Consider the following 24,988-nt stretch of genomic DNA (forward strand, 5'->3'; position numbering starts at 1 on the left):
AGCAAATGGCATTGTCTGTCGACTTGTCACAGAAACAAACCTGGCCAGGTATGCGTGTACTTCATACACGTGGAAGAAACCGGAACCATGCGTCTTTGTTATTGCCAATATGCTTTTGGATATTGGCAAAAATGGCCGACTTCCGTAGCATTATGCTTTGATGATCGGAAAAGGGATGTGTGAGACCATCCAATCACAGCCCCCGAATTCCCCCACGTGTCCATCAGAATAGCTATATTAAAGATTATTACCAATTCAGTGCCCCATATGGTCTTTTGACCAATCAGGACTAATTCTAAGTGACCCGTTAAATGTTATAGGGGTCAGACAGGGACCCTTTTTCTTTATCATGCTAAAAATCAACAAGACATAGTACAAGTATGACTTAGCATTAGCAGCGTGATTTATTCTAAAGAATACATACCAATATGACACTTCAAATGTTCTCAGATAATACACTTTTCATCTAAAAATGCTGAAAAGCCAGTTTTGTCGGTGGGTGCTTTACGGAACAGCGAGGCACCGCCCATCATCTGAGTGTGCAATGCCGACCGCTCACTTGAAATCTAAATGATCAAAGTTCGCAAAAATGAAGTGAAATTGCGTGACTCGCTTTACATCAATGTATCTTTACGTCATTTCCCATCCGTCTGGAGTCGGTTCTAAATCTGTCGCTCTCTGTTCAACGAAAAAAAGCGAAGAAACCAAAACGCATGTTCAACATGGTTTATCTTGTGAGATTGTTGTGTGTCAAAGGCATTTGACCTGTGAATATTCATCACGTCAGGTGTGTTACTCTGATTGGCTGACTCAGGTCACGAGAATTCTTTGACTGACAGGCATAATCAGGTAGAAGCCCTCAAGTTCCCATTGCGGCTGTTCTGTCTAATTCGCGGGGTCGCTTCGAAATTTCTTTTGGTCGAATTAAACGGTAATAAAACCGTTATTTCTAATATGCTGACTGTTAGCAAATGATAACAGACATGTCTCACAAACGATATCAGCATTCGCCTAAAAGGCTCGTGCTTGATATATTTTTTTTCGACATATGTCTTGTTATCATTTGCTAACAGTCAGCATATTAGAAATAACTCATACTGAATGACAAACGACTTCGATTTAAAGTCAAGTAGGTTGGCATATACTCCCAAAACTACTTGGAGATGAGGAAAACATGCGATCGATAATGTCTAGGAAAACATGTTTTGCAACAAACAGTTCGATGAAAAGCGAGGAAAAGGACACACACTAACAAGGAAAGTAATCAGTGTAGCGATGTTCACATAAGCACCTTTAATTAAGTGTTAATCAACTGAAATATGAATCTTCATATCTTGCAGTCAATCAGGGCTAAGTAATATTTCAACAGCAAATCTTAATACATATTACCGTGGTACATGTGCAATTTGTTTTTAAGCGAAAATTGCCGGTAGAATGTCGAACGCAAGATATCACGACAATTTCAAGTAGTTTTTACAAAAATTGTCAAACGTTCAGCAGACTTAGGTGGATGACTTGAAAGACAGCAGCATGATACATCGTTATCGGTTGACGTGTCGACAACATTTCAAGAGTTTTTAAAAGCGAGATTTAGTAAATATCCGAGATTGAAACGTCGATGCCAGTATCATGACACTTATTTCGTTCGACACATCGAATATCGGTCATCATAAAATCAAACAAATCTGTCAAGATTAAGTTCGGTCACCGATGCAAAACGACGAATAAAACGTTCAAAGCGTTGAAAGCCCCGGATAGGCATAGATAGCCACATCCTCAAGGTAGTATTAAACAGCGACGCAAGCCGTTCTCGAATCATTTGCCTCTCTACGAGTGAAGAAAAAGTGAAAGGCTCAAGAAATGTCACAAGGAAAACACACACACGTTTCGACACACAGCGACGTCAACAGCACGAAAGTGAATAAACGTGGACAAGGAAAATCCAGTTTCGCGGTGAATCATACACACTCACACACCCTTTAGTCTACCAGCCAGCCTTCTATGTCATGTATGAAACCTGCAAATGTCTGTTCCTGTAAACTTTTATGACGGAAATGTAATCTATAGGGTACGGAGAGTCAAATTAGCTTGGTTGCCTAAAGTTGCACTTTGGGAAATTCTCAGAATCCAAGATGGCCGCCCAACGGTCATCTTGAAGATGGTCAATATATAACTTTTGATCCAGATGGGCTAAAGAGTCGTGTAATACCTCAATATAGGGTTTTTTGATGTCAGCGAGTTCATTTCTGAGGTTGGTTTGTCAATCCTGTCAACAGAATCCAAGATGGCCGTCAAAATATCTAAAAACACATTTCTCGACATATCTGGGTTTCTAAAGCAGCTAGATTCATGATCTTAGTGCTGACCATGTTTCCAAAGGCGCACACGTCTGTCGACACTCAGACGGTGGGACGGCAGTACCAGCAGACCAGTTTGGTGAACAGACCTACATCAAGCGAGGAAAAGGTGCAGGTGGGCTGAAGGGCATCTCCACGAACGCCGAGCAAGTTGCAGTGTGGGTCAGCAGCTTCAGCATATGTGTCCACCTTGACCAGGCATTAGAAGATATGTACTGCCCTGCAGAGAAGGAGGAAGAAAAGCCGATGGGTCTCGATGGTGGGGATGGACAGAAGGAGAGCAAGCACAAAGAGGAAGGTGAAAGAAGGCGAGCGATGGACGCAGCAGACCGGACGAAGATTGCAGAGGAACTGCAGAAGCACTCGCACCCTCTCATTGTTGAGTCCACTGACCTGTACAACATCGTCAACGGGCAGATCGCGCCAGCAAAAGTAAATGTCCAAGATGCACTCAAGATCGACAGCACTCAAAGGGAGCAGTTCGCAGTGAGCAGTTCGCCGCTTCGCTTCACGGCACATTCCATGGCCCGATCGAGAGGAAAGTGAAGACCATGCAGGAGATGAAAAAGGTAGTGGTTGTGAAAGACAAGGCCATCTTTGACATTGAAACATTATTCGTACGGCTTCAGATCATTGGGCAACAACGTGGTGTGAAGGCGACAGACATCTTCAAGTACGAACTCAGTCCCGTACCTCCATCTCTCATCGACGAGTTCGGGTGTTTGAGGAAAGGAGACAAGGCTGTGCTCGTCAAGTGTCTTGGTGTGCCGGTCAACAACGCACCTGCACCAGACGTGGTGCTGGTCGACGCCAGCCAGCTCCTGTACCATGTTGTGTGGCCTGTTGCGGGGACAGCAGGAGATCTTGTCGCGAGTTTCGGCGCTCGACTGAGCCGCTATCCTCCAGCAGCACAGAAACTGGTGTTGTTTGACAGGTACCATGAGAATCAGCCAACTGCGAAGGACCACGAGAGGATGAGGAGGGCAGGGGAAGGATCAAAGGACTTCCGTCTGACACCCACAACCCCCCTCCCACACAGAGAAGCTATCATGAAGAACGCCAACAACAAACGCCTCCTCAGCAACATCCTCTGTGGATATCCTCTGCAGAACAACGTGGAGCTTGTCAGCAGTTTCGATTGTCTTGTCACCCATGAGGAGGCGGATATCACGCTGTGCAGCTACATGCTGAAGGCTGCAGCAGGCGGGGCGGAGACGATCAGGGTGCTGTGTGACGACACTGATGTGTTCGTCCTTCTCGTGTACTGGGCATGGAGGAAGAGGATACAGAAGAGCATCCAGATGGAGAAGTGGGACGGCACGGTGCTTGACATTCGCGCAACAGTGGACAAATTGGGGGACAAGTGTGGTCAGCTACTTGGCATGCACGCCTTATCGGGCTGCGACACCGTGTCGTACCCCTGTTACAAGGACAAGAAGTCGGCGCTCAAGGTGCTTGGAGACAGCGACATTCCAGGCCTGCAAGATGTCCTTGGGGAGCCAGACGTCAGTCATGACCAACTTAAGGCCACTGCCGACTCATTCTTCCTCGCGCTGTACAGTCAGAAGAAGGCCAAGTCCCTCAATGGTGCAAGATCCAAACTGTATCTGGGCAGGAAGAAACCACCACCTCTTAAGAGGCTACCACCAACAGATTGCAACCTGAGGCTGCATGCTCTCCGAGCACATCTGCAGATGATGTTGTGGAAGGCAGCAGACCAGAAAGATCCACCAGCCGAGGCTCATGATATCCGCTGCTTCGGATGGGATGTCGATGAATCTGGTGCTGTAACACCATCGCTGTCTAATGCGCCGATAGCACCGCAGCAGCTCTTAGATGTCGTGAGCTGTAGTTGCAGCGCCGAGGGGAAAGCGTGCAGCGAGAAGAAGTGCAGTTGCCACAGTGGGAGACTTACGTGCACTGAATACTGTTATTGCGAGGGAGGAGATGCCTGCTGCAGTCCTTACACGAAGCATGAGCCTGTGGTGGAGGAGGAGGACGAGGAGGAGGAAGAAGAGGAGGAAAAGGAGGAGGAGGAGGAAGAGGAGGAGTTTGTTGAAGACGACCAGTAAGACGAGAAAGAAGCTGACATTAAAGAAGGAGATATGGTTTCAAAGTTTGAATCGTTTGCTGTAACGCAAGAGCAGTAGAGTTCTATTTCTGTCGTGGCGTGCCAGCTAAGCTGCTTTTGGACATGGACTTTCCCACCTGCAGCTTGATTGAGGTCCTGAAAGTTGCCTCTTTAACTGGATGCTAACATGTTCTTTCAGACAAAAGACAAACAATATGGCGTTTTCCTTATTTTTGTGTGACATTGATTTGAGCGTGAATGACGTTTACCTGCCATCTTGGCAGCCATCTTGCATCTGGGTGATATCAGAACGGCTTCCCAGCCTTTGGAAACATGGTCAGCACTAAGATCATGAATCTAGCTGCTTTAGAAACCCAGATATGGCGAGAAATGTGTTTTTAGATATTTTGACGGCCATCTTGGCGGCCATCTTGGATTCTGTTGACAGGATTGACAAACCAACCTCAGAAATGAACTCGCTGACATCAAAAAACCCTATATTGAGGTATTACACGACTCTTTAGCCCATCTGGATCAAAAGTCATATATTGACCATCTTCAAGATGACCGTTGGGCGGCCATCTTGGATTCTGAAAAGTTCCCAAAGTGCAACTTTAGGCAACCAAGCTAATTTGACTCTCCGTACCCTATAGATTACATTTCCGTCATAAAAGTTTACAGGAACAGACATTTCCAGGTACTCTTTTTGGCAAGTAGACTACTTGGCCTTTCTTATTGAAACGTTTTCTATGAATATTCGATTTACATTATCGACGTCACCCAGTTGTTATTTCGTTGTCACTGCCAACGAAACGCCTCGCCCTTGTGAGCTGACGGCCTTGTGTTGTAAGGCTGTCTGTCTAGGTTATCTCTCGGGTTGTGTTCTACTTCTCGTTGCTTGTCAGAGTTTTGTGGCCATGAACTGACCGACCGGCCTACTGGACAACTGCCTGCTCTACGCCCTCTCACGTTGCCAGCAGGTTTCAATGGACATTCTTGCTTCTAGATGCTGCAAGGTATGAACTACTGTTGTTGTTCCAAAATCATTGTAGTGTTCACATTGACTTAACAAAGTGTTGCTTACGATGGTCTGGGTGGCCGAGTGGTAAACGCACTTGCCTCAGAAGCGAGAGGTTGCGAGTTCGACCCTGGGTCAGGGCGTTAGCAATTTTCTCCCCCCTTTCCTAACCTAGGTGGTGGGTTCAAGTGCTAGTCTTTCGGATGAGACGAAAAACCGAGGTCCCTTCTGTACACTACATTGGGGTGTGCACGTTAAAGATCCCACGATTGACAAAAGGGTCTTTCCTGGCAAAATTGTATAGGCATAGATAAAAATGTCCACCAAATACCCGTGTGACTTGGAATAAAGGCCGTGAATGCTCGCCCTAATAGGCTTGAGGTTTGCTGGCCGATGTGAATGCGTGATATATTGTGTAAAAAATTCCATCTCACACGGCAGAAATTAATATGTAAAGCGCATTGAGCATATATATGATTATGCGCTATAGCAAATGTCCATTATTATTATTAAGTAGCCGTCTTAAGTAAAGAGCACCGTACTGTCAAATTCAAACTGTGAATGTGTGAGAGAGCACTATCATTATTGCACTATTATCCTGTTCCGATATTGAATCATATCTTCTATGCACTGTGTGTGTGTGTGTGTGTGTGTGTGTGTGTGTGTGTGTGTGTGTGTGTGTGTGTGTGTGTGTGTGTGTGTATGTGTGTGTGTGTGTGTGTGGTTGTTTGTGTGTGTGGTTGTGTGTGTGTGTGCATGAATGTGTGAATAGAATAGAATATAGAATAGAATAATGTTTATTGTCATGAACCAGTAAAGTTATTGACACAACAAACAACAAATAATGCATTATACAATGCTAAAACAATCCGTAACAAATTTGCCAAGACGAACTTGAACTTCGTCTTCTAAAAATATGTGTGTGTGTGTGTGTGTGTGTGTGTGTGGATGTGTGTGAGTGTGTGTTTGTGTGTGTGTGTATATGTGTGTGTGTGTGTGTGTGTGTGTGTGTGTGAGAGAAAGGGAGAAAAGCTGACACGTCAACCCTCTCTCTCTCTTTTTCTGTCTCTATCTCCTTTGCTCTCTCTCTCTTTTTGTTCTCTCTCTCTCTCTATCCCGTCCCTCTCTCTCTGTTTTTCTCTCTCTCTCTCGCTCTCTCTCTCTCTCTCTCTCTCTCTCTCTCTCTCTCTCTCTCTCTCTCTCTCTCTCTCTCTCTCTCTCTCTCTCTCTCTCACCATGCTTTCTATGCAAATGCCGCGCGATTCAGACTTGCAAAACTTCACATATCCGCTGACACCAAATATGCACACAAACTATCCATAACCACACCTGCAGCTACAATGAACACTGAAAGTCGACCACACTGTTTTATAAAGCATTCATATGTGCATCATATGAGACACCCTTTATTCCTGTCTGTGCATGCCTGTGTAAGACCTTGGAGTTTTCGTTGGGGGGAAAACTTACACACACACACACACACACACACACACACACACACACACACACACGCACACACACACACGCACACACACACACACACACACACACACACGCACACACACGCACACACACACACACACACACACACATGCGTGCGCGCACTCAGACTTTATATAAGGATGTTGAGTCAGCCAAACAGACGATTGCCACACAAACTACCGACGCCTTTCTTCCTCGGCTCCCTATGTCAATGTCGGAATGCCTCTGCACAATCTCTAGTCAGAGGCCACAAATACTTGTCATTGAGCACTCTGGTTGCTAGAGGAGACTGTGTTGGGAGAGTGTTTAAGTAACAGTCTTTAGAAAATCCACTGAACCGTTATGTAATTGATACTGGCCCCTTGGAACTGGTTGTCACTGTGCTAATTTGACTGCGAGAGCAAGTGGAAACGATATGTGGGTTGGTGTTGGTATCAGTGCGTGCGTGTGTAGCTTAGCAGTAAAATAAATAAAACATGGATTGTCTTTGTAAACATAGCGTTTTGAGGCTTTTATGTTGCACACACACACACACACACACACACACACACACACACACACACACACACACACACACACACACACACACACGACATTGTGCGTAAAAGGCTGCCATATTCGTAGCGTTCATTAATTAATTCATATTGTTTACATGTGCCAATAATGTTGTAAAACTGTACCTAAGGGGATATAATAACGATTGGCTGTAGCTTTCAAACACAGAAAAAATGATTTCAGTATTGCAAAGTGGTGTTGATAGTGTCAAATGTAAAAGTCTGAAAGTGAAAGTGGATGTTTTCCGGAAATTGCGCAGGCGGAAATATACGATCTCTCACAGCACATATGTGACCCTCCACCACGGAATGAGTCGCATGTCACCTTTGCATGATTTTCATGTTTTTACATTTTCCTAAAGAGTTTGTTATGCTCTATCCAGTGGTGAAAACCGTTTTAGAAAAGAGCGGAAACTGTTTGAGTTATAAGCCTGTGACTAAGGTGACCCTCACACTGTTACCAGACACTCCCCTGACTTATATTAAGCCTAGGGCAGAACCGCGCGAGGTGACATGCGACTCATTTCGTGGTGGAGGGTCACATATTCGCAAGAATAAGGCCACAGGCTTCAGCTGACAAGCTACAAGTACATCTAATTTTCTAATAGGCCTATGTACTCACGTGTCCAGCAAAACTTTGGCGAGTTCAGTATCCCCTTTGTATTTGGTTCTCAATTTGAAGCGATGGGCCTCTGACAAAAACAATCTTTCTTTCAGCGCGACCCAGCGCTGGTGCTGCGTGGTGATGAAGCAAGGAGTCCACTTTCTCTTCTCAGCAGATTTAGTGGCCTTGACAGCTTTAGACGGGTTTACTTCTATCTTTTTTGCCATTGTACGCAAGTTCCGCGCTTTGACTGTCTCCGACGCCATCTTTGGTTTACGAAACGTCACGAAGTGACGTCAACGGTCTAAAAATAGCCCAAGTCCTGGAGAACTGTTGCTAAACAATGCAATAAAGAATTAATTATTTCTCGTAATTGGTAAGGACTTCAAACCTAAAACTTAGCAGGAAGCTTAATGTATACATTCCCGCAACGATGGGAAAAGCCCTGGAAGTAATTAAACTAATTAAATAGGACTATTATCAGCCTTTAAGTAGCCGGCGGCTCAGTCGTTATAGCACTGGACTCGTGATCCTTGAGGTAAATGTAGGAATACAGGCCGTGATGAACACGAGACAACTCAGAAACGATATCCATGCCCCACCCCGTGTCAGCGCCAGTCCAGGCAACAGACCTTGGATATATCTGCCACAAGTACAGATGGCAGCTGACACCCAAAACACGCACAGACATGGGTAGCGCGTACACCTCTTGTTGCTGCTAGCTTTCTTCTTGAATGTAATAATCAAGTAATAATTAAGTAGAAGTGCAACGCCAAGGCACTGCATACCCCAGCGAAAGACAAACCTCTCTCTTACTCTCTCTCTCTCTCTCTTACACTACCCCTACCAGGGCGGCGTGATAGCCGCTACACTTGTTTAGCTAATCATTCATCATTCTATGTGACCTCGAAAGAGAGTATGTTCCGAATGAAAACAATTAATTGTGTGTCTGTGTGTGTGTGTGTGTGTGTGTGTGTGCGTGTGTGCGAGAGCGTAACTATGCGTGTGCGAATGTGTGCGTGCATACGTGCGTGCGTGCGCGCGCGCGTGTGTGTCTGTGTGGGTGTGTGTGTGTGTGTGTGTGTGAAACAGAAAGAGAAAGATTCATAACAAGTATACCAATACCAGTATTCGTATAAATGTGCGAATTTCAAATGCTCGTGGCCATTGACTATCGGAGAGATTCCTTAATAACCAAGTAAGTGTGTGCCCTCTCTGCAGTGTGTAGTGTGCATCTTGTCCTATTGAAAGGGCCAGATGCTAAACGGGGACTTTTTCGATATTGTGTGTGTAGTTTTAAAACTACAGTGTTTTAGTGCGACCCTTGACTGTGTTCAATCAAAAGTGACCCGAAGACTGTGCATTTACACTTACTCCAACGTGTGAAACCTTTCTTCTTATACTTTGAGAAGTCAGGTTGATAATAACTGTGTGCTTGTGTCTACTGATCTAGTCACAACTGTGTCGTTATTTGCGATCATCCACGTTCAAGTGTGCGTGTGGGTCATTGTTTGACAACAGTCTTCAACTGAAAGTACGAATATTAACTTTATCACTACTTTTGGACAGTCTCGGAGACGTCGCCCTTTGCTTATTGATTTTTGTTGTCTGCGATCGCTATTACAGTATCACTTTTTACTTACTTATTTACTTAGTATTAGTAACTTACTTCTTCGTTCAAAGTAGTTTATTGTCTCCCTTTTCATATTACGGTGTCTATTCCTTTTTGATAACATATTTTGGTGTTTCTTAATTGCTTTTTTTTCTCGTTTGCTATTTACTTTTAGTTTGTTTATTTTGTTCCAAGATATTTCAGTAGATATATCGATTCATTTTAACGCTCAGGAGTTATAACGCTGTTATACTTATAGTTTCACAATGAGCAGCTGTCCACATGCATGGCCCACAAAAGAGGGTTTTCGCGTGGGACACCTGAATATAAACCATGCAATTAACAAAATGACTGACATATCTACTATGCTTTTAAATTCTGGTTCAAGCTTTCACGTTTTTGGGTTTTCAGAATCCAGATTATCTCACCAGATTTCAGATTCTGATGTTGCTATTCCTGGTTACAATGTATTACGACGAGACCCACAGCAAAGTAAAGAAACTGGTTTGCTATTGTACATAAGCGAATCAGTTAGTTATACACGATTAACACACCTTGAGCAGTTTGTGGAATCGGTGTGGATAGAAATTAAGTTGAAAAGAGCACCTCCACTCCTTATAGGTTTCTGTTATAGAAATCCTGCAGAGCGAGCAAACTGGTCAGATAATTTTACACAGATGTTAGATGCAGTCTTGCTCGAATCAAAGGAAATAATTATGTTAGGTGACTTTAATATTAATTTGTTAAAACAGAACAAAATGTGGCTTGATATGCTTAACCTCTATAATCTCAAACAAATAGTATGCACACCTACGAGAGTCACAGCAACCACCAGCACTCTGATAGATCATATTCATATGACTGATCACCGTAACATTGTTGAATGTTGTGTTCCAGCTTGTGGTTGCAGCGATCACTTTCCCATTTGTCTAACGTGGTCGAGAAAGGGTATACAAATTCCTAAAGCTGGCCACAAGACAATAAAATATAGATCCTTTTCTCAATTCAACGAAGACACATTTCTTCGTGACCTCTGTAATTCCTCTCTCCCTGGGGTTTATAATCATACGAATTCTGATGCTGCTCCAACGCACTGGCTGAATGCCTTCACTAACATTTATGATCGACATGCTCCATGGAGAATTAAGAGAGTCAAACAGTACACATAGTAAAACCTAAGTGGTTTGATGATGAATTACAAGATGCAATTGATCATCGTGATTTTTTAAAGTCAATCGGTAAAGAAGAGGAGTATAGAGGACAGAGAAATAAAGTTAATTCAATGAAACGATTAAAAAAAAGAAAGTATTTTCAAGACCTTGCTTCTACAAAACAAAATTCAAAGAACATTTGGAAAGCAATAAATGAACTTACAAATAAAACGACTGCACCTACTTCAAGTTGCCTAAAGGACATATCACCTGATGATTTAAACACACATTTTTCCAAAATAGCTGAAAAGGTTATTATAAACGATAAAACAACCTTAAATAAATTGGAAGTTTTGGAAGACTTCTGTAAATCTAAACAAATTTCATCTCAGTTAAATATTCCTCCGCTTACGGTGCCTGAAGTATTTCACGCACTCACTCATTTAAAGCAAACGGGTACCCGGGGAATAGACGGGCTTGATGGAAGGATTCTAAAGTTATCAGCCCCTGTAATTTCTGACACCCTCACTTACATTTATAATCTCTGTTTAGAACAAAAATATTTTCCAATAGCCCTCAAGCAGGCTAAAATCATTCCTCTGTTTAAATCTGGCGAAAAGAAAGACCCCTCAAATTATAGGCCGATTTCTATACTGTCAGTATTATCAAAACCACTGGAACGACATATAAACAAACACCTATTATCGCACTTTGACCACAATCAATTATTTCACCCTAACCAGTCTGGATTTAGAGCTCATCACTCCTGTCACACTGCCTTAGTCTCTCTTGTTGATCAGTGGTTGGAAAAGATCAACGATAATGAATTTTGTGGAGCTGTCTTTGTAGATTTTGCCAAAGCTTTTGATGTAATTGACCACAAGTTGTTACTGAGGAAACTCACATTGTATGGACTCGGAATTGATTCTGTTGAACTTATAACTTCTTTTCTTAGTGACAGGCAACAGGCTGTATACGCAAACGCCTCAGCATCAAGTATGCAGGATGTACGATATGGCGTACCACAAGGGTCAGATTTAGGCCCTCTCCTCTTCTCTATATACATAAATGACCTTCCCCTTCACATTGAGAATCTATGTGAACTTTTTGCAGATGACACAACCATACATTCTAGTAACACCAATTTAAGTCGTTTATCAGAAACACTGCAAGAAAGTTTAAACCAGTTGAGTGAATGGACTGAGCTAAATCACATGTCCCTTAACCCCCAAAAAACAGAAAGCATGATAATAACAACCAGGCAGAAACGCCAGAACATTACCTCAATATTTCACGATCTAACGGTTAATGATAAACTTGTTGAAAAAGTCGACCATCATAAAGTTTTGGGAGTGACCATTGATAACAACCTGTCTTGGTCACACCACATCGAACAACTGTCTAAACAAGTGTCAAAGAAGGTTTATCTATTATCTAGAATCAAGCACTTTCTGAATTTGGAAGCCAGGGAATTATTCTTTAATGCTCATATTCAGTCTGTTATTGACTACGCGTCTACCTTGTGGGACTCGGCAAGTGAAAATTCATTCAAACCACTAATTAGATTACATAAAAGAACGCTTAAAATAGTCTTATTAAAGAAAACAACCCTATCTGAGTTAGACTACATGAACTTAGGCATTTTTCCTCTGAAGGCAAGGCTAAGTTATAATAAAGGTACCCTTATGCATAACATTATTCATGGATGTGTACCTCAAACCATATTTTCCAAATTCACGTTAAAAACTTCACGCCAATTGATGAGACTGAACATACCTCTGCCTAGGATTGACCTATTCAAATCTAGTTTAGTCTATTCAGGTAGCAGTCTCTGGAACACTCTTCCGACAATCCTACGGCAAACTAGCAGCACAAACGTTTTTAAGACCAGATATACGTCTTATCTCATGAAGTCTAAATAAACATCTGTTGTCGCTAGAATGGTTGTTAAAACCAACAACCGGTGCTTTTTAACAATGTATTATTATTTTTATATACACTGATTTTTTCGAATGCAGTGTATGTCAATGGGCATGGCATTTACAGCTTTGTTGCGTCAGTGCAATCTACTCTATAATTCCTAACTCATGTCAAATGAACTTTAACATTTTTCATTTAAAGCAATGTATTGTATGTAATTTTATGATATGTTCTTACTCTCATTTTATTATAATCATGTAGCAGTAGTTTTCTTTACTTGCTTATTCTTTAGCAATTTTAGACTAGTCCCTCTTTAGGGCGAGGGCCAGATGTAAAAAAGCAGATCACTGCTTACTCTATTACCCTCGTTAAATAAAGAATTGTTCTTGTTCTTGTTCTTGTTCTCTCTCTCTCTCTCTCTCTCTCTCTCTCTCTCTCTCTCTCTCTCTCTCTCTCTCAAACACACACACACGAACACACACACACACACACCCCAAGTTACACACGTACACACATACACACTCACTCACACGCACTCACTCACTCTCTCACACACACTTCATACACACAAAACACACACCCATACGCACATATAGACAGGCGGACATACACACCTTTACAAACAAACACACATACACACACACATACACTTACGCACACGCACATACACACACCCACTCTCTCTCTCTCTCTCTCTCTCTCTCTCTCTCTCTCTCTTTCTCTCTCTCTTTCTCTCTCTCTCTCTTTCTCTCTTATACAAACACACACACACCCATACACACACACACACACACACACACACACACACACACACACACGCACACACACATGTACATACGCACGCATGCACGCACGCACACACACACACACACACACACACACACACACACACACATTGACTTACACAAATCTTATACACACAAAACACACACTCATACGCACATAGACCGGTGTAACACGACATTTTTACTCCACGAAAAATTTACTCCCCAAGGCACGAAAAAATTACTCCCTCCACGAAATTTTTACTCCCCATTTTTTTACTTCCAGTAAAAATCTCGTACGCGAAAATGGGATGCGGGCGAAGGGATAATGCCAATATGTGATCTCGCGCAAACGAATGTCGCGCTACCCTCCCTCCACCCCTTCCACTACCAAGACTAACAGGGGACAAGGGAGTAAACATTTCGTACACCTGGCATGAGAAGTTAAATTGCTCGTGTTCGGGTGAAGTAATTTATTCGTTATTTATTTGTAAGGGGTGTAACATTTTTGTACGAATTGTTTTCTCGGAACTCACCTGTCGTGGGGAGTAATTTTCTCGTGTAATGGGGGAGTACTTTTTTTGTAAAGGGAGTAACATTTTCGTACGAAATTTTTACTCCGGAGTAAAAATCTCGTGGGAGTAATTTTCTCGTGTTACACCGGCACGGTTGGCCTAGTGGTAAGGCGTCCGCCCCGTGATCGGGAGGTCGTGGGTTCGAACCCCTGGCCGGGTCATACCTAAGACTTTAAAAATTGGCAATCTAGTGGCTGCTCCGCCTGGCGTCTGGCATTATGGGGTTAGTGCTAGGACTGGTTGGTCCGGTGTCAGAATAATGTGACTGGGTGAGACATGAAGCCTGTGCTGCGACTTCTGTCTTGTGTGTGGCGCACGTTATATGTCAAAGCAGCACCGCCCTGATATGGCCCGTCGTGGTCGGCTGGGCGTTAAGCAAACAAACAAACAAAAAAATGAGTTGGAATTTACGTGTATGGTCGTTTTTACCCCGCATTTCAGGCAGCATACGCCGCCTCGCGCCCCCTAATTGGCGTACAGGCGCGTCCCCCGGGTGGTGGATGGGGGAGCCTTCTCTATTAACTTCTGAGAGAAGGTCGCATCACTCTCGATGCCGTGAACCTAATTAGGATATTTTTCTTGTTTCTTCTCTATTTCTGCCCCCCCCAAGTCCTTTTACTTACCTTTTTGTAACCCATCAAATTCTCCACCTTTTTTTCCCAAAGTATGGTGAATCCCGAGTTTTTCATGTGTGACCAGTGTGTAGCCTATTTGCCTGTGATAATAGTTTTACTGTGAGCTGTTATAATAGTTTTTCTGTGATCCATTTTCTCATCCTTGACAGTAGAGTTTCGATTTAGCTTTTGTGTTCCCTTTGGGTGACGTTCCTGATTTTGTTTATTGAAATTGGTTTAATTCAAATTTGTGTAATGTTAAACTTGTGGGGTTTATTTGGCCTTTATGGTCCGCTGGACCATAAAAGCAACAGATCAAATCAAAAGCATACGCCGATTTCGAGGGAAGCATGCTGGTTTTTTTCTTGTTTCTATAACCCACTGAACTCTGACATGGATTACAGAATCTTTTCCGTGCGCACTTGATCATGTGCTTGCGTGTACACACGAATGGGGATAATAAGGCACTGACAGGTAAGTTGACCTGGTAGATCAAAACAATCTCCACCCTTAACCCACCAGGCTGCCCCGGCCGGGATTCGAACTCCCGACCTTCCCATAGTCTTACTACTGTGCCCAGCCCATGAACAAAACAAACTAACAAACTTTGAGCGGTATTCTCATCTTGACGGGCCGGACTGGTCCGGACTGGTCCAATCCATTTCCCAGTTGATTCCCCAAAGCGACACAAAACCCGTGTAATGCTCTCTGTCCAGATGAATAATCTTGAAACTAACGTTGGATGTGTTGTCTTTTTATTTTACATTGCTCCTACGAATGCTGGATGAATTTCTACATTTGGGCCATGTGTGTGTGTGTGTGTGTGTGTGTGTGTGTGTGTGTGTGTGTGTGTGTGTGTGTTTGTGTGTGTGTGTATGCGTGCGAACGTTTGTGCATGTGTTGTCTGTCTGTCTGTCTGTCTGTCTGTCTGTCTGTCTGTCGGTCGGTCCGTCCGTCCGTCGGTCGGTCGGTCGGTCTGTCTGTCTGTCTGTCTGTCTGTCTGACAATCAGTCTGTCTGCCTGTCTGCCTATCTGTCTGTCTGTCTCTCTGTGTGCCTAGCTGTCTTTCTGTCTGTCTGTCTGTCTTGTATGTCCATTTCAATCATCTCAATCTTTTTCAGATCCCAAATTGATCAACAGGAAACTGCACCGCGTGATGCCCTGAACAATGACAACAGCTACAACAAACAAACTTCTTCGTTTCTTCACAACTTGACTGCTGGCCACAAACACAATTAGTCACAAAGACACAGTGATCTGAATTCACATGTTTAAAACTTCACCAGCAGTCGTTCTGATTTGAATACTCTTCTTTTCAAAGCAACCGATTGTAAACTATGCAGGTTTTAGGCACTCGAGTTCAGTTTTTGTCTGGCGTTGTCAATATACACCAACACGGCGACTTCTCTGACCACTCTCTCATTGGAACAACAAATAAAGGTGTGGTCTACATCGTCTGCTTTGTGGTGACCTTGCCAGCACTCAGACCATAAACATGTTCTGGCAATGCAGATTCATTAAAAAGACATGCATGCAAACAAACGCGAGGAATATTCAGTGTTTCCTTGTCACATCATGAGTGATTGATGAAACATAAAACAATATGGATGCATTGGATGTTACGTTTGACAAGAATGCTAGTAACGTGCTTGGGGCATTCGAGGGACAAAGACGTCCAAGTATACTGCCACGGACGTGCGAGGAAACTAATATCATCACTTCACTGCTACAGGAATGGGAACCAGATAAACAAGCAGAGCTTCAGTATGAAATCATTGCTTGTGTCCGAGTCCTAGACGTGTTGGGTATAGAGGATGTAACACGGGAAACGCTATGCGCCTGTCTTACAGTCTGTACTCGTGTGTCATGGAAGAAAGCTTTTCTTTCAGGGCGCCTTCAGAAAGCCAAAGAATTTCTTCTCCATGTTGCTGCAATTGAATCTCTTCCTAGAGAGGTTAGGGTTTGGCGCGGGGAATGTGATGAGATGGCTTTATCTTTGCTAGTTCCCCAAATACAAAACAAACACATGATTGTGTGCTTTCTTAAGATCGCGAAATCCACACTGAATAGCGAACAGATTTGTTTAATCTCAAATTTACTGAACGTGGAGGCTGATTCCCGTTTCAAACAATGTATAAACAGAGCCTTGCGGGATGGTGGATGGTGTGTGGTGGATCACATGTTACGACTGTACGACATGAACAAAACAACGCTGCACCAAATCCTTGTCAAAGCAATGGAACTCAGGAATTGGAATAAAGTAGAAGCGTGTCTCGAGCTTGGAGCGGACATAGCCACAGCTTGCACTGCAACCCGGTTTGACCTAAACGCCAGGTCAGGAAAAAGGAACAGAACCGTTCTACACGACGCCATATTAAACCATAAAGACACGAAGGAGATCGTGCAGGCATTGCTACAGGCTGGCGCTGACCCTAACGTACGAGATTCAGATGGTGAGACCTTGATTTGCACGGCTGTCAACTATCACATTTGGGACTTTGCTTTGCTTCTGTTGATGCACAGTAGGGCTGCAGGAAGCACTGTTTCACAAACATTCCGTAACGGAGAACCGGTCTTGCATTTTGTCTGTAAAAAGGGTCAATCAGACCTTGTGCGGGAACTCTTCACGACACAGACAGACCCACTGGCCACAGACGCCAAGGGTAATACCTTGATCATGGCTGCCTTGGGTGGAGCAGATAGCGATGATTTCTTCGGGGAGCCTAAACCCATCCCGCCTGGAAGCGAAATGGAGAATGTAATCCGTGTTCTGATCCAGTCAGGGGTGGCAACGCACCAGGCTCTGTTGTCGCAGTCACAGCTGAGGTCCCTTAAACAGAAAGCCCAAAACGTCACAGTGGACAGTTTCCAATCACCCCTGTGGCAAGCAGTAAAGAGACGCAAACTACGAATCGCTAGGATGCTGTATGCTGCAGGTGCATGTTTTAATGAAGAAATCCATGAACTGGTGAATTCAGAATTCATTGGACACGAATTGGAAGAAACAAACCAGCGTGACACCCTAATGAAGTTTTCGGAAGACTTTTTCAGTCACTTTCATGCAAAAGCGTGTTGTCATACAGAAATTCATGAACTGGCAAATTCGGAGTATGTTAGACAAAAAGTAAACCACGTGAGGAATAAACGTGATTTCCTGGCAATCCTTAACGACATCTTCATTCACGTTCGTTCCCAGGGAATGCATCATAATGTTGGTCAATGTTGTACTAACAAAAAAAGCTATGCCGTTGGTGATAAAGAACTAAGATCTGTCAGAGATAAAATTGAAGAATTGAAAAACTGGTGTGACATCATGGACTTTCAGAACCCCATTTCCAGTCACCTTCGATCCCTTCGGGACATCTGTGCCCTGACAATCTCGCATCTGATTGGCTGCGGGCCACAGCGTGACGAAAGAGCAGCAAGTCTCGGTCTTCCTGACTCTCTACGTCGTCGCGTCTTACAGGATCATGTGATCAGTTCTGATTTTCTCAAGGACTACCCTCCTGACCCCGAGGACCCCTGGGACCCCGTTGTGGTGTGTAGATCTGGCCTTTTGCGACAAGATTTTTTATCCGAGCTTCGTAGGCCGTCCTGCTCCTGTCAGATTTAAGAATGTGAATAACTGATAGTCATGATCAATGCCATGAATCATCATCAGAAAAGACAGCCGAGGACAGTTCATCAATGATTTGGTCTCATCATGTTTGCATAGGACATTGTGTAGGAGAAAAGTCACAGTCAAACAGTTCATGACTCCACAAATTCAATTGTTGAGGTAGAAAAATAGTATTATTGCTTAAGATAACTAAAACGTTCTGCTTAGAAGACTTTTATGAGACAAGGCATGCAGACAATACATTTTGTGACAGGGTGAACTGTCACCAATAATAGAGTGAAGTCATTTCACGTTCATTCTTGTTCCTCTCTTTCAGTCCCTGTCTAATTATGTCCCACTGACCCATTGATGCTTGGGCCTGCTGTCAGGATCGCTGTGTTTTGGTAACTTGTAAGCGTTTCAAGATGATGGGCCCTGATTGGTTGATTGTTTAAACTGTTGCGCGCGTTCATCATACTGATAAGCTTGAGGCTGCAGCAGTGTCAAAGTGATTTGGGGAGTGTAAAGACATGTGTACGTGTGGTCTTTTGTGACTTTGGATTGTGTTGTTCAATCGTGATTGAACCATAGAACTGTTTTGGTGTGTAGCTGCATAGATTAGTGTTGTGTATTGAGTCACTAACTTCGTTTTGGCCAAGTATGTAGTTGAGGAGTATTTGAAAATAACTTTTGTGTGTGCCGGAACAAGTGTTGTAGCAGCTGGTTTGATTATTATCAACGATGTGACGTCCGCCAGAGGATTGTTTGAAGTTTCAATAGCTTCATTTCGACATAGTTCTACTATACATTTAGGAGTGAACGCGCAATTAATTACACTGCCGTCTGGTATATGTTAAAAAAAGTCACATTATTGCAACCCCTGACTTTGTGTCTTTATTGAATGCTTCCTCATCTGTGCACCCCTTCCACTTCACCCTCTCACAAAGTAATTGTTATAAGTCTTGCCAAAGTTTCATTTGAGTACGACTACTGGCGGAAATTTGCTAGTCTGGTAAACATACGGCAAAGATATGGAACGTTCCCGCTGCACGGTTTACGAGTAACAGTAGTTATCACTCCCACACCATGCTGCGGTCACGAATGACTGGGCATTGCCGTAGCACGTGATCATCCCAAAACATTCGATCGTGTTTTGAGGACTAGAAAATATAAACTAGTGACCATACGTAAATAAAACATTGGCAGTATTTGCAACAATCATTTGTCTGCATGCATGCGATATCATGATATTTTTAATGAAAGTTTACGAGTTTAAAAACATTTTCCGGAAGATTGCACAACAAAAACAGGAAGCTGTACATATCTCTAACAATATAATATTTTACCTGAAATAGGTCTTGTGTATAGGAACGAGATCCTCATAGTTTCAAAGCGTTGCACTTGGTCGTCCCTGAAATACAGCCCTTCTTGTCGTAATATCCCTATTAAATAACGCAAAACCTCGCCTTTATTTTTTTTTACCGCTCATACGTGTAAACCTGTGAACGTAATTCATTCTTTGCCATTTCACAAACCGGCACGGTTGGCCTAGTGGTAAGGCGTCCGCCCCGTGGTCGGGAGGTCGTGGGTTCGAACCCCGGCCGGGTCATACCTAAGACTTTAAAATAGGCAATCTAGTGGCTGCTCCGCCTGGCGTCTGGCATTATGGGGTTAGTGCTAGGACTGGTTGGTCCGGTGTCAGAATAATGTGACTGGGTGAGACATGAAGCCTGTGCTGCGACTTCTGTCTTGTGTGTGGCGCACGTTATATGTCAAAGCAGCACCGCCCTGATATGGCCTTCGTGGTCGGCTGGGCGTTAATCAAACAAACAAACAAACCCATTTTACAAACTACTTTTTGGCTTACTGATTTGTCCCAACTAGTTTACAGTGTAGTGTAAGGGAAGAAACTGTTCTTGTTCTTGACAAATTGAATGTCAGGATTACTTTTCTTGGATTATTCCAGAGTCTGGAATCAATGTTTCGAATTCTTAGGAATGTTGTGTCTTTTTGTAAATTTAGAAAGGAATTAGTGATAAAAGAGTATTTGATGTATGTGAATGTTATTTGTTTATTTTAATGATTTCTAGGCTTAGTAGTTTTATTTTTAAGTAGTCAAAGCTATAATTATTACTTAAAGCACGTTTTGTTTCCATAAGCATTTTTGCTGATTCTGCCTCTTGAAGAATCAGACTTTCCATCACAAGAGCCAGATTTTCATGCTCATGATTTCCAAATGTTTTTTTTCTAAATCAGGTAGGAAATTGTTTTTATAATTGTGTGGATTTGTTTTTTAGAGTCTCTGTGTATTGTTTTCCAAGTCTATTTGATGCAGGGGTTTGTATTTTTGAAGGATTACTTGGATTTAATATTTAACATAAGATGGTCATAGAATGTAAAGAACCATGTGGACACCAGGAACAAGGGAGAAAATTATTCATTAAAAGAAACTGAAGTGACATGATGAAATAGGTATTGTATTATGAAGATAGAGTTGTAACAGATGTATTTTAAGAATTAGATGATAAGAACTCTTTAGTTTTGTTTGTTATAGTATTTTGGTTTGATAGCTTTTGTTTTTGCCACCTTTATGAGTTATGCACCCTGTAAAGTGTTGCATGGCTTGAGGAGTTGCTGTGTGTTTACTGTTTATTTGCCTGTAAATGAATATGTGTTTTGAGTGTTTAATAATTATGTGGTTGACTGAAATGGAACATTGTCTTTCTTTCGATGAAAAAGGAATCACCATGGAAGTTATGTAAATGTATTATTGGTAAGCATGTGCGTTATTTTGTATGCAGCAGGTGTTTTGGTCAAAAGAGAATTGAAATGTTTGCCGGTCATTTTGAGAAGAATTTAAGGCCTTGAGTGCCTACGTTTTTTTTATGAGTGATGAAGCTTTTAGCTTGTGACTGGTGGGCGCAGTGAAGTTTTTATTTGATCTTGATTGTACTTGACTTAGAATTCATCAAAGCACAATTTCTTGTTCATGTTCAAAGGAATTTGTAATTACAGGCACCAAAGGTGGTGATTGAATTCATGTTTCTTATGCGGTTGGATTCTTGTATCATGATTTACATGATATATTTTATAATTAAGTCGTTCCAATTTCTTGTCATAACCATATTTGTATTGTTTTGTACCATGTTAGTCATTTTCTTATGTGAGCATAAGTTTTATGTTTGATTGTTTTGGTGACAAAAAAGGTGTTCTGAATAAAACTGAAATTAGTATTCTTTGTTATTATTGTTCTTGAAATATACTTATGTTGTTATTGTTTTGTTTTAGGGGTAACGTTGATCTTTGTTGATCGACCATTTACATTTTCATTGCATTGTTAATCTGGTTTGAGCTCTGTTTGTGTAGCTTTTGATTTTGGTTTAAAGATAAACATTGTTTGCATTTTTGTAAGTAAACCGAAGACCTCTTTTCATTTTGTAATGTTAGTAAATAAAATTTGGAACACCAAACTCCTCTTGTGTTGCGTTGTGTGGATGGTGAAAAAAGTTACCTCACCCATACCCTCTGACAAATTTGCTGAAACAATTATAACAAGTCTTAGCAGGTTTACATACGATCGACACCTGCATCAGTAGACATGACATGCAAGAAGAAAATACGCAAGATACCAAGATCTCCTCGTATGTAAAAGTTGCCATGTTGTTGAATGTTCGTCGATTTTTAATCGGTACCTCACGTTTTGTCAGGTAGATTTTGGGGGTACCCTTATCTGGGAGGAGGTCACGTGACCCCTGTAAAACAATAACAATAACAACAACAATAACACTTTATGCTTCATTAGAATGTTACATAAAAATGGAACATTTTCTTCGGCACACCCTGGCTGCCTGTAAAAGATTGTAACGAACATTAATTTTTATAAGAATGATTAGGACATTCACTGATAGGACAACAGCACATAAAACATAGGTTCACATATATAATTACAAGCACATAAGTCGTATTACCAATAACACTGTCATCTTATAATATGATAGAATTACAGATACAATATAAACAAGACATCTTTGATCCGAAACATGTGCCAGATAGCCAAGTAAAGGGCATTTGATGGAATATAACGTTTGAATGAATTGACACGGGAATGAATGCTTTAGTTGAGGTAAGAAAATGGGTGCAATCCTTTTTGTGTGTGCCGAGTTTAGTTATAAACACGTATCTTGAAGTTTCTACAAGAGTGGAGAGGGAGTTTTGTCTCCTAAAGAATGTGTGATTGTGTGCGTGTGTGTATGTGTGTGCATGTGTGTGTGTATGTGTGTGTGTGTGTGTGTGTGTGTGTGTGTGAAAAACATTTATCTAAAAACTACCCAACGGATTGTTATGAAAATGGGTACAAACATTTTTGATTTGTTAAAGGCACAGTAAGCCTCCCGTAAACCATCACAGATACGGTCAGGCTTTTACACACAGTACAAACACCCTTTCATTTAAACACTCACCGATTGAGAACATCCTAGGTGCCCTCCGTAAAGAGCGAACAATTTTCAAAGAATTTATTTTTGCGTGGTTTATCTTACCCCTGAGCCATCGTGAACTCGTGTAATCCAGTTTACTTTTTCACAATGTAGTCGTCAGTTAGTCATTTGAATGCGACTCGACGTGAGCTTATTTACAATAGCACGTTTTTAGGCACGAAACAAACGGCTGTGGTTCACAAGAACTCTAGCGATGGCTTTTGACTGTTGAGAGGAACGGCGATATGCATAAACCGTCGTCTGCTACGACCCTTGCGTGACCCTGCTTCCGGGCTTTTCTTTTTTCAAACTTCGAATTGTACTGATCTTGTCTTGATGAAAAAAGAATTATTTTATGATTAAAGAATGTTTGTGTAACAAGCTGTCAATTTATTATTTAGATTTTAAAAGTTTGGTCCAGCGCAAAAACGCACCACGGTCCAAAAACATTTTGATAATCATCGATCCACGGCTATCGCCAGTTTACATCGATAGAATGAGACCCGAAGGGAAGTAACTCATGTTTGACCTGAGTTCAAGATGGGTCCAAAAAGTGTTCGAGACAATCTGCAAAATTAATTCTTTAAAAATTGCTCGCTCTTTACGTGGGGCACCTAGGATGTTCCCGTTTGGTGAGCGTTCAAATGGAAGGGTGTTTGTACTGTGTGTAAAAGCCTGACAGTATCTGTGATGGTTTACGGGAGGCTTACTGTCCGTGCGTGATTTCCGGTATTGAATATTCATAACAGCCGTCCAGCACCAAAACGAGGCGCCATTGTTGTAGAGGAGCAAGTCCACGAAAATGAATTCTTTGAAAATTTCTCACGCTCGACAGAAAGCAGCCAAGATGTTCCCGTTTGGTGAGCGTTCAAATGGAAGTATGCTTGTACTGTATGTAGACGCTCGGGGAGCTCTGTGATGGTTTACGGGAGGCTTACTGTGCCTTTAAGACAATATTATACTCATATTCCAAAACAAATACTCTACCCCTCTGTCCATCCGTAAGATCTGTGTATGCCTGGGAGCGTCGACGTGGCTTCTTTTTAATAATTGGAGCATATTATCTGTTAGAATTAGTCCTAGGTCAGAATGTTTTTCATTTTCTTTCTTTTATTTTTACAGTGGCATGTTAATGGCAATGGATATATCAAAGACGACGCTTTTACTTTGCACTGTCTTGTTTTCCTGAGATCGTTGAAAGCCTCTAGAAAGTACGAATGAATTTATTAAAATATCTGCTGAAGGGTACCCTACAGATTTACATTTTAGTAAAACCTGCTACATGTACTATGAATTCCCGATGTAACCATACTCTTAACGACACTGCAATACACCAAAACAGATTGAAGATATCGAAATGAAGTTGTAATCCAAGGAAGGGAACAAAACAAGAAATTAAATGTACCTCTAATCATTTCTACGTGGTTTGGTATACAGACCATGCTGATTTAGTACACAAGTTATCTTTATACGTATTAGATTATTTTGTGTTAGCTTCGTACATTTTAGTATTATGCATTATTGTAGAGTGCTTGTTAGGATGGTTTGTTTTTTCTTGATTCGGATTATATATAAATTGTATTTTTTTGCAACACTTGTTCTTTCTGCGCATGATTATTATTCTTATATAACGAAGGTGTCAGAAGAACACAAACAAAGAGTAGTGATAATACCAATTATTCTTTTTTTAAAGTTTGTTTTTAAATTTAGGCTTTGTAGGTGGCAATTTACTCATATCATACCACATTCCCTTATCTCACAGCAACCTTCTCTGTTCCTATATTTCTGCCTAAACCGATCTGACACTTTGTCTTTTTTTCATTAAATTTCTCCTAAACATATGTGTTTGTTTGTCTCTAAATAGAAACATTTCTGGAAAAAATGGAGAAGTGGGAGGAGGGGGATTGGGAAATATATGTACACCAAACCATCTTTCATGTCTGACAAAAATTAAAAAAATGGAGACAAACATTCATTAAGTTTATGTTAGAGTGTGTGTGTGTGTGTGTGTGTGTGTGTGTGTGTGTGTGTGTGTACGTGTGTAGTGAGTGTGTGTGTGTGCGTGTGTGTGTGACAGTGTGTGTGTGTGTATGTGTGTGTGTGTGTGTGCACGCGTGTGTGTGTGTGTGTGGGTGTGTTTGCGTGCGTGTGTTTGTGTGTGTGTGTGTGTGTGTGTGTGCGTACTTCTCTGCC

General features: G+C 42.0%; 2 protein-coding genes across 2 annotated transcripts in view; both read left to right on the top strand.

Moving 5' to 3' along the window:
- The window catches only part of LOC138976358 (uncharacterized), a 56,970-nt gene extending 32,215 nt beyond the window's left edge, over positions 1–24,755 (top strand). The window contains exon 2 of the mRNA XM_070349217.1: positions 24,515–24,755. The gene's annotated coding sequence lies outside the window, so the exon portion shown is untranslated. The remainder of the gene's footprint in view (positions 1–24,514) is intronic.
- On the top strand, positions 5,091–21,790 carry LOC138976357 (uncharacterized). The gene is made up of 2 exons (XM_070349216.1): positions 5,091–5,444; positions 15,844–21,790. Exon 2 carries the CDS (start codon positions 16,326–16,328, stop codon positions 18,333–18,335), a length of 2,010 nt encoding a protein of 669 aa, XP_070205317.1. The 5' UTR covers positions 5,091–5,444; positions 15,844–16,325; the 3' UTR covers positions 18,336–21,790.
- Positions 24,756–24,988: the final 233 nt, after the last annotated feature.

The sequence above is a fragment of the Littorina saxatilis genome, linkage group LG9 (genome assembly GCF_037325665.1).
Source record: "Littorina saxatilis isolate snail1 linkage group LG9, US_GU_Lsax_2.0, whole genome shotgun sequence".
NCBI classification, from domain to species: domain Eukaryota; kingdom Metazoa; phylum Mollusca; class Gastropoda; order Littorinimorpha; family Littorinidae; genus Littorina; species Littorina saxatilis.

What these genes read in the sequence shown, in the direction of transcription:
- LOC138976357 (XM_070349216.1), top strand. Translation starts at nt 16,326, where the DNA reads ATGGATGCATTGGATGTTACGTTTGACAAGAATGCTAGTAACGTGCTT.